General features: G+C 43.7%; 1 protein-coding gene across 2 annotated transcripts in view; it reads left to right on the forward strand.

Moving 5' to 3' along the window:
- Positions 1 to 17,774, forward strand: part of RHBDL2 (rhomboid like 2) — an 82,765-nt gene that overhangs the window by 57,748 nt on the left and 7,243 nt on the right. The window contains exon 7 of one of the 2 annotated variants that reach the window (XM_077295930.1): positions 3,250 to 3,311. The exons of the other annotated variant lie outside the window; for it this stretch is intronic. Within the exon in view, the coding sequence (XP_077152045.1) occupies positions 3,250 to 3,311 (62 nt within the window). The remainder of the gene's footprint in view (positions 1 to 3,249; positions 3,312 to 17,774) is intronic. 2 annotated transcript variants of the gene reach the window in all.

Raw genomic sequence — 17,774 nt, forward strand, 5'->3', positions numbered from 1 at the left:
TGAGCAGAAGAGGGCAGCTGTTCACTTCGAGCATCAACAAGGCCATCGGTATTCAGTTCAGACTCCACACATAAGACCTCAGGAGTGGACATGGATGTCAGACATATATATGTGCCATCCTCCAAAACTTAGAGGAGTCCACCAAGGTGTGAGCGGCGATGACGCCATAATTAGCATCACCATCACGCTTCTCTGTGTTCTGAAACACTCTCTGCTCACAATCAAAGAGGATGCATTGCAGGCGATGAGATGGAGCAAGGAACCATACAGGGTGAATACACACAGCCCAGCCTGATGTCATCCCAACATGGATTGGTTGACAATGAGGAAGAGGAGGTGGAGGAGGAAGAACAGGAGCTACTTTCATGCGCTATAGATGGTACTACAAGCACAACTGTCATACCATCTATTCAGCGTGGATGGCCTGAGGACAGGGAGGTGGAGGAGAGCATGGTCAATCATCCTCTTGGTGAGGACACGGAAGTCTTGCCTGTTAGCAGTCTGGAAAGCATGGCTGACTTTATGTCGCACTGCCTTTCCCATGGCCCTCGTATTTTCAAAATTTTGGGTGACAGTCATTACTGGTTGGTGACACTTCTAGACCCAAGCTACAAGGAGAACTTTCAATCTCTTCTTCCAGAGGCTGACAGGTCTACTAAAATGGGGCAGTACGAGAAGGCCCTTGTTGCGGAATTATTAAAAAAATTCCCATCTGAAAACACTGGCAGCAGAGGTCACAGTTCATTGGACAACCAAGGAGTACAGGCAAGAGAGAGACAACTCCAATCCAGCTGAGGCAGGGGAACACTGTCAAAGTTCTGGGAGAGTTTTCTCAGACCCTCCCATCGCACAGGCCCTGAGACACAGGGTACTCTCTCTCAAGGAGTGCAAAGTTTTGGAAGATGCTGAGGGAGTACCTTGGTGACTGTACCAACGCCCTCCGTGAATCCTCTGTGCCTTATAATTATTGGGTATCCAAGCTGGACACGTAGCATAAACTGGCTCTCTACTGTTATGATCCTTAGTGGTTGAGGATCACAGAATGGACTAGCTAAGTTACTGAACATAGAACAAGCTCTAGGGAGGTGGTAACTGGACTGACCGCAACCTGATCCTAACAAACACACTAAGGGTAGCCGGTGAACGTGCCTAAATTCCTGGACGTCTCGACGCAGCCTGAGAAACTTGCTACCCCTATAGAGAAAATAAGACCTCACTTGCCTCAGAGAAATGACCCCAAAGATATAGGAAGCCCCCAACAAATAATAACGGTGAGGTAAGGGGAAAATACAAAACGTAGAAATGAAAACAGATTCAGCAAATGAGGCCCACTAATACTAGATAGCAGAAGACAGGCAGGGAACTGTGCGGTCAGTAAAAAACCCTATACAAAATATCCACGCTGAGAATTCAAGAACCCCCACACCAACTAAAGGTGTGAGGGGAGAAACTCAGCCCCCTAGAGCTACCAGCAAGCAAGGAAATCACATATTAGCAAGCTGGACAAGGAATAGTAAATAACCAAAAAACATATTGAACACTAATGAGCAAAAAATAACCAAACAGAAAACTTAGCTTCTCTTGGAGAGACTGATAGTGAAGGAATTCAGGAGAGATCAAAATAGCACTGAATACATCGACAGCAGGCAAACACTGAAAGTCCAGGTGAGCTAAATAGGAAACCAGCTAACAGATAACGAGACAGCTGATCCTGCCTCAGACCTGCAGAATGACACAAAGAGCCACCAGAGGGAGCCCAAAGACAGCACTCACACAGTACCACTTGTGACCACAAGAGGGAGCCCAAAAACAGAGTTCACAACACTCTACGCCTTGGAGATCCTGGCCTGCCCTGCCGCTAGCGTTTTGTCAGAGCGGATTTTTAGTGCCGCTAGTGGAATTATAACTGATAAGCGCATCCACCTGTCAACTCAAAATGCTGACAGGCTGACTCTTATAAAAATGAACAAGGGCTGGATTGGGCCAGACTTCTCAAAACCACTGAATGATAACAGCAAAACATAACCTCAAATCCAGTGTTATTTTTTTGGAGGTATATTCCCATGCACCTCTTCACACCAACACATGGGTATACGCTTCCTGATTTTGGCTATTTGCTGTTATCCTCCTCCTCTCCTCATCCTCATCATCCACCACTACTAGATCACCATGGTGACCGTGGTCCGTGAGGCAACAGCCACTTTATTGTGTTAAAGGGTGTTTATGATGTCCGTAAAAAAAGGTTACGCAGTATGTGGATGTGTACACCCCAGGGGGAAATGTTTGTCAGCCCATACACTTAGTGTATGGGCATTACAAGTATAGGAGACCCACTCCTTTAAATTGAGAACACATTTTTAGGACGCCATCTTCCACGTCTCTTTCGACACCACCACTAGATCACCAGGGTGAACGTGTTCTGTGATGCAACAGCCACGTTATTGTTTTCAAGGGTGTTTATGATGCCCGTGAAAAAAAAATTGATGATGTGCAACCCCCAAGGGGGAAATGTTTGTCATCGAATCCACTTCCTGCATGTGCATTACAAGTATAGGAGACCTGCTCCTTTAAATTGGAAAAAGATTTTTAGGAGGCCACCCTCCACATCTCTTCCAAAGGATATTGGGGTGTGCATCCAAATTTTGAACAGGCCTTGCATTCACTTCATGGGCAAACTTTCTGGGAGTAAAAAAATCATAATAGTGGGAACTTTGGTTTCATGGTGGCCATCCAGTACATTGGTTCAAAGGGTTATTGGGGTGTGTGTAACGCTAGTTATGACTCTCGGAAGAAGGAAGGAAAAAGAAGAAGGAAGGAAAAAGAAAACGCAAAAACGCAAATTGGCCGTGTTGTGAAGGGGTTATTAATACAATGTATCCATAAAAAATGGATGCAATACAGATGATCCAATTATTGTTTGCGCACACATAGACTTGAATAGGCAAGTCTCATCCAATACACAAAAGAGAATAGTGCATGCTGCGATTTTGTTTGCATTGATCTATGTAGAAAACTGTCATGTGAACAGGACTATTGATTTACTGTTTGTTGGTCAGTGTGACGTTTGATTTTTATTCGGAAAGCATATGTCTGTATGATACAATAAAGCAGAAAGAAAAATAGCAGAATGAGTCAGAAGATAATTTTATTTAACATAACTGTGGCCAGAACCACTTAAAAGAAAATAACCTTTTGTTACTACTTGTCACTTTTTTGAAATCCTAAAATGACTTCTTCTCTGTTGTACAGTTGGGACTGATGTTGGCTTTGCCCTCTACAGAAGATATATTTCTAAAGTGTCTGGTCCACAGGTAGGTACTTTCACTCAGTAATATTTTGGGCTCATCTATTACCTTTAGTGATGAGTGAGTACATTTGGCACTATTCGTAACTCTCATGAATAGTACAGTATTCGGGCTATTCGTTACTTGGCGAGTAATTTGCCTCAGTGTATTAAAGTGACCTTCCCAGCAGGTTTTGTGCTTTATTTGCAGCCAATGAACATGCTGGGCTGGCTTGCCAATCACAGTAATGCCGTCACCATCTTTGGTGTGGCATTATTTTAAATGGCTGGCCTTCCAGCGTCATAGGGAATATTGAAAGGCTGCCAGCACCATCTTGCGCACATTGCAGCCAGTAACGGCGTAGGGAGTGTATAGTTAGAGCATAGGGAAAGTGACATTAGTGTGAGGAGAATGATAGGGGTTTATACTGAGCGTTTATTCATTCAAAAAAGCTCTTTTCACTCCTTTCTGCCATCGGACGCACTATCCCATCCATGTGACCACCAGCAAAAAACAAAAAAAGTTATAGCCCTCAGATAAAGCGATGCAAAAATAATTATTTTTTATATAAAATAGTTTTTATTGTATCAAAGCGCCAAAACATAAAAAAATTATATAAATGAGATATCGCTCTAATCGTACTATCCCGAAGAATAAAACTGCTTTATCAATTTTACCACCGGAATGGTATAAACGCCCCACACAAAAGAAATTCATGATTTGCTGTTTTTTGTTCATTCTGCTTCCCACAAATCACAATAAAAGTGATCAATAAATGTCATGGGCCCGAAAATGGTACCAATAAAAACGTAAATTGTCCCGCAAAAAACAAGATCTGACATGACTCTGTGGCCCAAAATACCGTATATACTCGAGTATAAGCCGACCCAAGTATAAGCCAACCCCTCTAATTTTGCCACAAAAAACTGGGAAAACTTAATGACTCGAGTATAAGCCTAAGGTGGAAAATGCAGCAGCTACTGGTAAATGTCAAAAGTAAAAATAGATACCAATAAAAGTAAAATTAATTGAGATCAGTGTGTTTTTGAATATCCATATTGAATAAGGAGCCCCATATAATGCTCCATAAAGTTTATGATGGCCCCATAAGATGCTCCATATTAAAATATGCCCCATATAATCCTGCATAAAGGTTAATAATGGCCCCATAAGATGCTCCATAGACAGATTTGCCCAATATAATGCCGCACAAATGTTGATTATGGCCCCATAAGATGCTCCATAAAGATATTTGCCCCATATAGTGCTCCACAAACGTTAATTATGGCCCCATAAGATGCTCCATAAAGATATTTGTGCCATATAGTGCTGCACAAACGTTGACTATGGCCCCATAAGATACTCCATAAAGATATTTGCGCCATATAGTGCTGCACAAATGTTGATTATGGCCTAATAAGATGCTCCATAAAGATATTTACCCATATAATCCTGCACAAACGTTGATTATGGCCCATAAGATGCTCCATACAGACACTTGCCCCATTTGCTGTTGCTGCAATAAAAATAAATAAATCACATACTCACCTCTCCGTCGCTCAGGCCCCCTGCACTTTCAATATTCACCTGACTTCGTGCCGCTCCATCTTCAGCGTCTTCTGCACTGACATTCAGGCAGAGGGGCACGCACTAACCATGTCATTGCGCCCTCTGACCTGAGCGTCACTGCAGAAGACGCTGAAGACGGAGCGGCGCCGGAACGAGGAGCAGGTGAATATCACACAGCGCTGCGCTCCCCTCCTGTTATACTCACCTGCTCCTGGCGCGGTGAAGTCCCTGCTTCCCTGGTGCCGCAGCTTCTTCCTGTATTGAGCGGTCACTGTTACCGTTCATTATAATAATAAATATACAGCTTCACCCCTATGGGAGGTGGAGCCGCATATTCATTACTGTAATGAGTGGTACCATATGACCGCTCAGTACAAGAAGAAGCTGCAGTGCTGGGGAAGCAGGGACCGGCAGGAACCGTGCCAGGCGTAGGTGAGTATAATTAGACAGCCCCCGCTCCCCCTCCCCTGCCGACTCCTGGGTATGACTCGAGTATAAGCCGAGAGGGGGACTTTCAACCCCCAAAAATGGGCTGAAAATCCTGGCTTATACTCGAGTATATATGGTATGTAAAAATTATAGCTCTCAAAATGTGGTGATGCAAAAACTATTTTTTGCAATAAAAAGTGTCTTTTAGCATGTGACAGCTGCCAAACAAAAACCCGCTATAAAAATCCCGCTATAAATAGTAAATCAAACCCCTCTTCATCACCCCCTTAGTTAGGGAAAAATAATAAAATAAAAAAATTGATTTATTTCTATTTTCCCATTAGGGTTAGAGTTAGGGCTAAAGTTAGGGTTGGGGCTACAGTTACTGTTAGGGTTGGGGCTAGAGATCGGGTTAGAGTTTGGATTTACTGTTGGGATTAGGTTTGGGATTAGGGTTAGGGGTGTGTCAGGGTCAGGGGTGTGGTTAGGGTTATGGTTAGGGTTGGGATTAGAGTTAGAGGTGTGTTGGGGTTAGGGGTGTGGTTAGGGTTGGGATTAGGGTTAGGGGTGTGTTCAGGTTAGGGGTGTGGTTAGGGTTATGGTTAGGGTTGGGATTAGGGTTAGGGGTGTGTTCGGGTTAGGGTTGGAGTTAGATTTGGGGGGTTTCCACTGTTTAGGCACATCAGGGGCTCTCCAAACACAACATGGCATCCGATCTCAATTCCAGCCAATTCTGCGTTGAAAAAGTACAACAGTGCTCCTTCCCTTCCAAGCTCTGCCATGCACCCAAACAGTGGTTCCCCGCCACATATCGGGCATCAGCGCACTCAGAACAAATTGGACAACAACTTTTGGGGTCCAATTTCTCCTGTTACCCTTGGGAAAATACAAAACTGGGGGCTAAAAAAAAATTTTTGTGGAAAAAAAATGTTTTATTTTCACGGCTCTGTTATAAACTATAGTGAAACACTTGGGGGTTCAAAGTTCTCACAACACATCTATATAAGTTCCTTGGGGGGTCGTTTCCAATATGGGGTCACTTATGGGGGTTTCTACTGTTTAGGTACATCAGGGACTCTGCAAACGCAACGTGATGCCCGTAGACCATTCCATCTAAGTCTGCATTCCAAAACGGCGCTCCTTCCCTTCCGAGCTCTGCCATGCGCCCAAACGGTGGTTCCCCCCACATATTGGGTATCAGCATACTCAGGACAAATTGCACAACAACTCTTGGGGTTCAATTTCTCCTATTACCTTTGGGAAAACAAAATATTGGGGGCAAAAAGATCATTTTTGTGAAAAAAAATATGATTTTTTTCATTTTTACGGCTCTACATTTTAAACTTCTGTGAAGCACTTGGGGGTTCAAAGTGCTCACCACACATCTAAATAAGTTCCTTAGGGGGTCTACTTTCCAAAATTGTGTCACTTGTAGGGGGTTTTCACTGTTTAGGCACATTAGGGGCTCTGAAAACGTGACATGGTGTCCTATTTCAATTCCAGCCAATTTTGCATTGAAAAGTCAAACGGTGCTCCTTCCCTTCTGAGCTCTGCCATGTGCCCAAACAGTGGTTCCCCCCACTTTTGGGGTCCAATTTCTCCTGTTGCCCTTGGTAAAATAAAACAAATTGGATCTGAAGAAAATTTTTTGTGAAAAAAAGCTAAATGTTCATTTTTTTAAAACATTCCAAAAATTTCTCTGAAGCACCTGAAGGGTTAATAAACTTTTTGAATGTGGCTTTGAGCACCTTGGGGGGGGGTGCAGTTTTTAGAATGGTGTCACTTTTGGGTATTTTCTATCATATAGACCCCTCAAAGTGACTTGAAAATGGTGTTGTAAAAATGAGAAATCGCTGTTCAACTTTTAACCCTTATAACTTCCTAATAAAAAAAATTTTGGTTTTAAAATTGTGCTGATGTAAAGTAGACATGTGGGAAATGTTACTTATTAAGTATTTTTTGTGATATATCTCTGTGATTTAAGGGCATGAAAATTCAAAGTTGGAAAATTGCGAAATTTTTAATATTTTCGCCAAATTTCCATTTTTTTTCCATAAATAAACGCAAGTAATATCGAGGAAATTTTACCACTAACAAGAAGTACAGTATGTCATTAGAAAAAATTGTCAGAATCACTGAGATCCATGCAAGCGTTCCAGAGTTATAACCTCATAAAGGGACAGTGGTCAGAATTGTAAAAATTGGTCCGGTCATTAACATGCAAACCACCCTTGGGGGTTAAGGTACCTTCACACGAAACGACTTTGTAACGATATCGCTAGCGATCCGTGACGTTGCAGCGTCCTCGCTAGCGATATCGTTTCGTTTGACACGCAGCAGCGATCAGGATCCTGCTGTGATGTCGCTGGTCGCTGAATAAAGTCCAGAACTTTATTTGGTCGTCCGATCGCCGTGTATCGTTGTGTTTGAAAGCAAAAGCAACGATACCAGCGATATTTTACACTGGTAACCAGGGTAAACATCGGGTTACCAAGCGCAGGGCCGCGCTTAGTAACCCGATGTTTACCCTGGTTACCAGCGTAAAAGTAAAAAAAACAAACAGTACATGCTCACCTGCGCGTCCCCCAGCGTCTGCTTCCTGACACTTACTGAGCGCCGGCCCTAAAGTGAAAGTGAAAGCACAGCGGTGACGTCACCGCTGTGCTGTTAGGGCCGGAGCTCAGTCAGTGTCAGGAAGCGGACGCCGGGGGACGTGCAGGTGAGCATGTACTGTTTGTTTTTTTTACTTTTACGCTGGTAACCAGGGTAAACATCGGGTTACTAAGCGCGGCCCTGCGCTTAGCAACCAGATGTTTACCCTGGTTACCCGGGGACCTCGGCATCGTTGGTCGCTGGAGAGCGGTCTGTGTGACAGCTCTCCAGCGATCAAACAGCGACGCTGCAGCGATCGGCATCGTTGTCGCTATCGCTGCAGCGTCGCTTCATGTGAAGGTACCTTTAAGAGGTGAAGATTTTGAAGAGATTAGATTACTTGTTTGTTAGGTGGGGATTTCAGTAGTAGTGAGAGATTCAATAGGAGGGAGGGTGGGTGAAAGGCAGGCATCTGGGTGGGTGTTCTGACCATTGCAAGTACATTCTACAGATCTCTGCTATTTTCCACTGTGTTGCATAGTAGTTATTATTAGGAACAGACTGTGCTATTAGGGTGAAATAGGCAGGGTTTCATCCACTACCAAAATATACAAATCAGCTATTTGTAGAGGGAAATAAATATTAGGTAGTAACAGCATATACAAAACAATTTTTGGGGGAGCTACTTCTGTCTAGAAGCCTATTTTCTTTTACGCAAAATAATACTCATCAGTGCCAGCATATAGTAACATCCATTGTTTAATCTAATTGATAAATATTATTCCTCTTCTATTGCTTAAATACATAATATTTATCTAACAGTTGTGTGGCTGGCGCAAAACCTCTTGAGCTACGGAAACGTCACTATTTCCAATAAATTTCCCTGAGTCTGCTGTTGGCGTGCCTCATAAAGACGACTTAAAAAAATCCCCCCAATAAAATATTTGTTTAAAAATAGCGTTTCTTTATCTAGCAGTTGTGCAACTGGCACAATCTGGGTAGAGAAAATCTTATGTGACAATTTAGCAGGGGCAATAATCTTCATTACTCCACTGTTGGAGTGTGTCAGCAAGGCAATCGATAAGGAGTACAAGTTTCACCATTGTACAATGTGCCAAGTTTCACAAAGTACAAAAGATTAGCCCCGTGGGGTATACATATATGACCACTTACTACTTGTTACAGAAGCAGGAGGAATAGGAGGTGATTTTATAAGCAAAACAGGTTTGAATGGTAAGGGATGGATGTTAAGGCAACTTCCTCCAAAAAATATTTGGGCTGCTTTTACATTACGTTGCTGTCATCTAAAGGGCTTACAAAATCACAGTATATCCAGCTCTTGTTCAATTTTAGAAGAGTCAGCCTGTCTGCATTTTCCATTGACAGGCATGAGCGCCTATCCGATATGATTGCCCCAGCCAAACTAAAACCCCACTCAGACAACACAATTGCAGGAGGGCATGGCAACACCTCCAAGGTGTAGAAGGAGAGGTAGATCCAAATGTGGAGCTTGGACAACCAATAGTGTTGTGAATTCTGCTTTTGGGTTCCCTCCGGTGGTAGTAGGTGGTAATGCAGTTGTCCCTGGGTTGCAGACCTGGTCAGGTGTGTCTGCTGATTGCAGTTCTGACTGGGGTATTTAGGTGTGCAGGATTCATTAGTCCTTGCCAGTTGTCAATTGTTGTTCGGAGGTGTAGGACCTCTGCCTGGTTCCTCCTGCCAAATCAGCAAAGATAAGTGTCTGGTTTTTTTTCCTGTGGCACACATGCTGTGTGCTTCACAATTCAGTGCTATTCTTTGTGTTTTCTTGTACAGCTTAGATTGTGTCAGTATTTTCTCAGTCTTGTTGGATTCTCTGGAGTGGCAGATATACATTCCATGTCTTTAGTTAGATTGTGGAACTTTTTGTATTATCTGTTGTGGATATTTTTGGAAGGGTTTTAATACTGACCGCCTAGTAATCTATCCTATCCTTTCCTATTTAGCTAGAGTGGCCTCTTTTGCTAAATCCTGTTTTCTACCTGCGTGTGTCTATTCTTCTCCTACTCACAGTCATTATTCGTGGGGGGCTGCCTATCCTTTGGGGGTCTGCTCTGAGGCAAGATAGCATTCCTATTTCCATCTATAGGGGTATTTAGTCCTCCGGCTGTGTCGAGGTGTCTAGGGTTTGTTAGGCACACCCCACGGCTACTTCTAGTTGCGGTGTTAGTTCAGGATTTGCGGTCAGTACAGGTTCCACCGACTCCAGAGAAAGTTTTCATGCGGCTCCAAGGTCACCAGATCATAACACAATAGTTAAAGAACACTGGAGAATAAGGAAGGATGCTGGTATGGTAACTTAGTCCTTCACCATCTTGGTCAACTTCTCCCTCTTCCTCATAGTTACACCCAGAGATAGACCTTGCTGATGTGACATTCTCATGAAAGTGGCCCAGTTGGTGGACATTTACCCCCTGAGTTGCACCTGGTGTGCGTGACCCTCCCCTGTAATCCTTGTGGGTGAAAAGAGACGGTATCTCTACCAGCAGTGTTGTCCGAGGGTAATCTTTTTAGCAAGTCTTCCACAAGGGCCCGCTGGCATGCATGCACTGAAAATGTTCCGTCTGCCTCCGACATGAGAGAAGCAAATTTCTCCTTGTGCGGTGAGTCAAGAAAGGTGCCCAGCCAGTATTTCATGATGGACAAAATGTCGTTCACACAAGGGTCTTGGGAAAGGCATCTGGACATAAACTTTGCCATGTGTTGCAGACTACAAAGAGTCAGACGTTCAGTTTCCTCACCAGGAAGAACACTAACCATCCTCTCCTCCTCATGATGCATAGCCTCCTCCTCCTCTTCAAGCCATTCATGCTAGACAGGCATGAAGCTGGGATTGGGAGTCTCATCTGTAGCACAGACCAAAAACTCCTGTCTCTCCTCATCCTCCTCCTCTTTTTCCTCGTCATCACCCAACGTGACTTGAGAGTATTTTGTGAGGCTGGACTGTGTGGTATCAGCCACTGCAAAATCTTGCTCCACAGCCAACTGCTCAGCATTCAAAGTTTCCTCTTTGAGATTCTGCAGCAAACATTTTAATAGACAGAGCAGCAGGATGGTTACTCTGACAATAGCTTCATCAGCGCTCACCATCTTAGTGCAGTATTCAAAGTTTTGAAGAACCTCACAAATGTCATCGATCCACACCCACTCGGCAGTTGTTATGTGTGGGGGCTTAGTGTTACTCTGACGGGCATTGAGAAGCTGGAATTCAGACACTGCTCTCTGCTGCTCACAAAGCCTTGCCAACATATGAACCGCCTATTACCTCAACACATTTATCTGACGACCCCTGTGTTGCCCATTAAAAATTCTGTTCATAATCCTAGTATCTTGTTCTCACACGCTTTATGCATTTAATAGTCAGTGTCAGTACTTTTGCACATAGTGGTCGGTAACCGGTTCATGCAGCATTACACAAACACCCGATTTCTTACATTATGGCTGGTCAGAACAATGAAAGCAATTGTTACCATCCACCTTTCATGTCTCCCCTATTTCCTCATAGATTGTAAGCTTGCGAGCAGGGCCCTGTTGGTATCTGTTGTTTATGCAATTATTGGTGTTCTGTACTATCTTTTATTGTCTGTACATATCTCCTAAAAAATGTAAAGTGCTGCTGAATATGTTGGTGCTATAGAAATAAAATTATTATTATTATTATTATTAATAAAGGTCGAATTATAGCGTGTGGGCAGGTTACAAATCAGTCGGTAACAAAGCAAACTAAAGCGCTGCTGCAGCAAAGCTAGTCCGGCAAAAGCCTGAGATGACTTTCGGAAATGTGCGCTGACATGCCATACCTTGGCAAGTAGGTCCGGCAAGTCAGGGTATGTTTTTAAAAAATGCTGTACAACCAATTTCAGCATGTGGGCCATGCATGGAACCTGTTTACTAGCTTGCTGAGCTTTAAAGCCGCAACCGAGTTACACCCATTATCGCACACAAACAGACCTGGTTGGAGGTTCAGCAGGGAGAGCCGCTGATTGGTCTGTTCTTTTATCACCTTCAACAGCTCAGCTGCATTATGAGCTTTATTACCTAAACAGATGAGCTTCAGTAGAGCGTGCTGCCACTTTGCCAAGGCAGGGGAGTGATGGTAAGGCTACTTTCAGTGAGGAGGAGGAGAAGAGACAGAACTGTAATATGAGGAGACTAAAACCCTGATGGAAGTTGGGACCACTATTCGTGGTGTGGGTAAGATGTGTGATGTCCCAGCTTCTGACTCTACCAAAATCCACCAGGTTCAGCCAGTGTGCCATAAGAGAAATGTAGCGTCCCTGTCCACAAGAACTTGTCCTCATGTCTGTGGTAAAGTAGACCTTCAAACAAATGCACTAACAGGGTGCAACGGACCCAAGTAAAGATGGGAACTACACAGGTGCAGTAATACCGATGAGGCAGCCAGCCTACAATCAGCGATTGGCCGCTTGGCACACCAGTGCAAGCATAAAATAATTTGTATGCGGCGATTTTCACACAGAAAGTGCAGAGCATCTGGCTCACAGCCTATTAATGACGCCCTATGGCGGGCTGACCAGTCGTACCTATAATGCATCCCGTGTGAACAGAGGCCACAGTTTACAGAGCCATCTGGGCCCAGCTGCACCTCGAAAAATAAAGTGCACAAAAACACATAACAATATATGTATATGTAAGGTATTAGTTGATATTATGGCCATAATACCTAAGCTGGCAACCCACGTCAAGGGTCGTCACACTTGCCAGTCCTACTCTAACAATAAAAATAACCAAAAGAGGAAAAATCCTCCACTATTATTAAAAAAACACCAAAACACAGGCAAAGATGCTTACTTGTCTAGGCCTCCAAACAAATGCATCAGGGTGCAGCGGACCCAAGTAAATATGGCAACTAAAGTAGACCTTCCATGTGACTGCATTGGCCACAGCATGGCTGATATTGTGTAACACATGCTTGTTTATGTAACATGTTGACGGCACACCGTGAAAAATAGTGTCAGATGGGAATTGAGTACCATGGTGCTACCACCGCCAAGAGGTAAGCGGAAAGACTCAGTTCCCACAAGTCGAAACGGCAGCATTTCCAGGGCTACCAGTCAGCCAATGTGGGTGTTTATAGTTTTTGCCTGTGGGTGGGTGGGGGGATGGATATTTCTGCTTTTTGTTAAATGTCTGGGGCAGGGACAAGTGAATTCTGCGCAGTGACAATGAACTGGAGGTGATTGCTGACTGTTGTGTCTGTGCAACTGCAGGTTGTGAGCAGCAGGCATCAGCACCTGCTTCATGGACATAACACAGGGGAAGGGGCATTGTTTTCACCATCAGACAAAGATTTTGTACCTAGGCATTCCGCCCACCTACTGGGGTGCTTTGCTGCCATGTGCTTTTGCATTCTGGTGGTGCTCAGGTTGGCAGTGTTCTTGTCTGTACTTACTTTTTAGCAGATGATGCAAATTACAGTTGTTTTGTCTGAAGGAATTTCAGAAAAAACTGCCATACAGGGAAACAACGCACCCTTGGCATGTTATCTAACCCTCTGGTCAAACCACTACCTCTTCTTGCCTGTTTTTTGCTATGGATTCATCCCGGTCTGCATTGCTGTGCTCGCAAGGCGTGCCACCGTGCCAGGTTGGATCAGTGGCTTCATCATCAGCCACGTCATCTTCCAATTCCTCAATCTGATCCTCCTTCTGAGTTGCGATTTTAGGCTGACCTTAAAGCAACTCTGCTTAATGATTATCCTCCACCTCTTCAGACATGAATTGACCTTCCCCAACATGGCTTTCTCCTGGTTGTGGGTGCTCAGATGTTTGGGCATCACTGCACTCCACCTCCTCATGACCCTCTTTAATGGTGCATGAGAGGCCTGCCAAATTACAAGGGAATGTAAACAGTTCCTCACAGTGGCCAGCATTGGGTTCATATGTCTCCTGGGACTCTTGATGGTGGGGAGGACCAGGTTGAGGATTCAGAGGCCCAGCCTCTTGGCTACTGAGACTGGACCATGTGGAAGACTTCGTGGTGCTGCTTGTCAACACACTGGAGCCTTTATCCAATTTCAAAGTTCTAATTTATTTTGATACTCCTATGATCATAGGTGCACCCTCTATAACTTCAGAACAATATTTAGCAAAAAATCCCAGGTGTGAGTGTAAACTAGGTAAAAAGGTATCCAAAAAGAAACAAATAAAGGGATGGGGAATATGTATTCCACTATCTAGCTAACTATTTGGAATGAGGGAGGGACCTCCCAAATGTAGGAGTGAGAGCCCTCACAAATGTAAAAGGAAAAACTAAAGCCAAAATGCTCCGTGTGAACATACGCTAAAGGAGAGGTATAATTTTTGTTTTTATTTTGCATTATATACATGTACTTATAAAGGGGTCATTCCATGTCAAGTCGATAAAGAGACCGCCCGAGGCTCGCCTTGCACGGCTATCGGCCATGGCTCCTAGGCGATGGGGCTGCCAATTCTCGAAAGACAGCATTACTACAATTCTTAATAGGATTATAATACCAATTCTTAGGGAATTGGTTGTGGTATAACCACCATGGACCAACGCAAGGGTTTGAATAGTGCAGTTACCATTCATTGCATATTAATAAATAACACCATGATCAGTGGCATTTTTCATTTCTTAAACTGAGAGACTCCAAAAAAAAACCAATGATCCTTGTAGAGAAAAATGTGCTCTTTCTAATGATATCAGAATTAATATATTTTAGGGGTACCCTTTTTGAGAAATTTGACCTAAAAATAGGTAAAATTTGTTTTTTTAAAGTTTTTCATCATATGTGGGTGTGAATATTTCCACAAACACATATGTTTTGACCGTGATATTGCAGCAATGTAAAGTCATGTAGATGTTTGGTGTACAGGGCAAAGCACCAGTTACTATTGGTTTTTGGTCTTGAATTATATATGGGCAAAGTTTGGCATAAATTTTATGCGACGCGTTTTTCAAGCTACTTTGACACAAAATTGCGGCCGAAATATTGTTTTGTCATAGCCGGTAATAATTTTATCGTGTTTAGCAGCAAAAGTTGAGCTAGTATGCCAAATTTCAGCATCATAGCCAGTATAGAACTCTAATGGCTATGTGCCAAAGTTTGCAAAATCCTCTTAGCTGAAGCCGCAGGCTTGGTGGAACCTCCAGTGAAAGGTCAACAGTGCCCAATGTATTTGAGATCTGGCCCTAAAAATTTACAGAACCTCTTTTCAAACATACATGTACATCCTTATAAATTTTCAGCAAAATCGAAGAAGATCGAGTGGGGATGATTTTGAACCCCTTTCTGCCATTGGACGTACTATTCCGTCCATGTGGGGTGGGCCCTAATTCCCAAGGACGGAATAGTACGTCCAGCACGATCGGCCGCGCTCACGGGGGGAGCGCGGCCGATCGCGGCCGGGTGTCAGCTGCCTATCGCAGCTGACATCCGGCACTATGTGCCAGGAGCGATCACGGACCGCCCCCGGCACATTAACCCCCGGCACACCGCGATCAAACATGATCGCGGTGTGCCGGCGGTACAGGGAAGCATCGCGCAGGGAGGGGGCTCCCTGCGGGCTTCCCTGAGACCCCCGGAGCAACGCGATGTGATCGCGTTGCTGCGAGGGTCTCCTACCTCCTATCCCTGCAGGCCCCGGATCCAAAATAGGCTGCATCTGGGTCCTGCAGGGATTACTTCCGGGTGCCGTGCAGGTGCTTGTAAGCTTGCACGGCTGTAAGTGAGATCGGTGATCTGACAGAGTGCTGTGCACACTGTCAGATCACCGATCTGTAATGTCCCCCCCTGGGACAAAGTAAAAAAGTTAAAAAAAAAATTCCCACATGTGTAAAAAAAAAAAAGAAAAAAAAAATCCTAAATAAAGAAAAAAATATATATATTATTCCCATAAATACATTCCTTTATCTAAATAAAAAAATCAAACAATAAAAGTACACATATTTAGTATCGCCGCGTCCGTAACAACCCCACCTATAAAACTATATCACTAGTTAACCCCTTCAGTGAACACCGTAAAAAAAAAAAAAAACAATGCTAAAAACAACGCTTTATTCTCATACCGCCAAACAAAAAGTAGAATAACATGCGATCAAAAAGACAGATATAAATAACCATGGTACCGCTGCAAATGTCATCTTGTCCCACAAAAAACGAGCCGCCATAAAGCATCATCAGCGAAAAAATAAAAAAGTTATAGTCCTCAGAATAAAGCGATGCCAAAATAATTATTTTTTCTATAAAATAGTTTTTATCGTATAAAAGCGCCAAAACATAAAAAAAAGATAGAAATGAGGTATCGCTGTAATCGTACTGACCTGAAGAATAAAACTGCTTTATCAATTTTACCAAACGCGGAACGGTATAAACGCCTCCCCCAAAAGAAATTCATGAATAGCTGTTTTTTGATCATTCTGCCTCACAAAAATCGGAATAAAAAGCGATCAAAAAATCTCCCGTGCCCGAGCATGTTACCAATAAAAACGTCAACTCGTTCCGCAAAAAACAAGACCTCACATGACTCTGTGGACTCAAATATGGAAAAATTATAGCTCTCAAAATGTGGTAACGCAAAAAATATTTTTTGCAATGAATAGCTTCTTTCAGTGTGTGACAGCTGCCAATCATAAAAATCCGCTAAAAAACCCACTATAAAAGTAAATCAAACCCCCCTTCATCACCCCCTTAGTAAGGGAAAAATAAAAAAATTAATAAAATGTAATTATTTCCATTTTACCATTAGGGTTAGGGCTAGAGCTAGGGTTAGGGCTAGGGTTAGGGCTAGGGTTAGGGCTAGGGTTAGGGTTGGGGCTAGGGTTAGGGCTAGGGTTAGGGCTAGGGTTGGGGCTAGGGTTAGGGTTGGGGCTAGGGTTGGGGCTAGGGTTAGGTTGGGGCTAGGGTTAGGGTTGGGGCTAGGGTTAGTGTTAAGGCTACAGTTAGGGTTGGGGATAAAGTTAGGGTTAGGGTTGGGGCTAAAGTTAGGGTTTGGATTACATCTACGGTTGGGAATAGGGTTGGGATTAGGGATAGGGGTGTGTCTGGGTTAGAGGTGTGGTTAGGGTTACCGTTGGGATTAGGGTTAGGGGTGTGTTTGGATTAGGGTTTCAGTCATAATTGGGGGGTTTCCACTGTTTAGGCACATCAGGGGCTCTCCAAACACGACATGGCGTCCGATCTCAATTTCAGCCAATTCTGCGTTGAAAAAGTAAAACAATGCTCCTTCCCCTTCCGAGCTCTCCCGTGCGCCCAAACAGGGGTTTACCCCAACATATGGGGTATCAGCGTACTCGGAACACATTGGAGAACAACTTTTGGGGTCCAATTTCTCCTGTTACCCTTGGGAAAATACAAAACTGGGGGCTAAAAAATAATTTTGGTGGAAAATTTTTTTTTTTTTTAATTTGCATGGCTCTGCGTTATAAACTTTAGTGAAACAATTGGGGGTTCAAAGCTCTCACAACACATCTAGATGAGTTCCTTAGGGGGTCTACTTTCCAAAATGGTGTCACTTGTGGTTTTTTTTACTGTTTAGGTACATTAGGGCTCTGCAAACGCAATGTGACGCCTGCAGACCATTCCATCTAAGTCTGCATTCAAAATGGCGCTCATCCCTTTCTGAGCCCTCCCATGCGCCCAAACAGTGGTTCCCCCCCACATATGGGGTATCAGCGTACTCAGGACAAATTGGACAACAACTTTTGGGGTCCACTTTCTCCTGTTACCCTTGGGAAAATACAAAACTGGGGGCTAAAAAATAATTTTGGGGGGAAAATTTTTTTTTTTTATTTTCACGGCTATGCGTTATAAACTGTAGTGAAACACTTGAGGGTTCAAAACTCTCACAACACATCCAGATGAGTTGCTTAGGGGGT

The sequence above is a fragment of the Ranitomeya variabilis genome, chromosome 3 (genome assembly GCF_051348905.1).
Source record: "Ranitomeya variabilis isolate aRanVar5 chromosome 3, aRanVar5.hap1, whole genome shotgun sequence".
Classification (NCBI taxonomy): Eukaryota; Metazoa; Chordata; class Amphibia; order Anura; family Dendrobatidae; genus Ranitomeya; species Ranitomeya variabilis.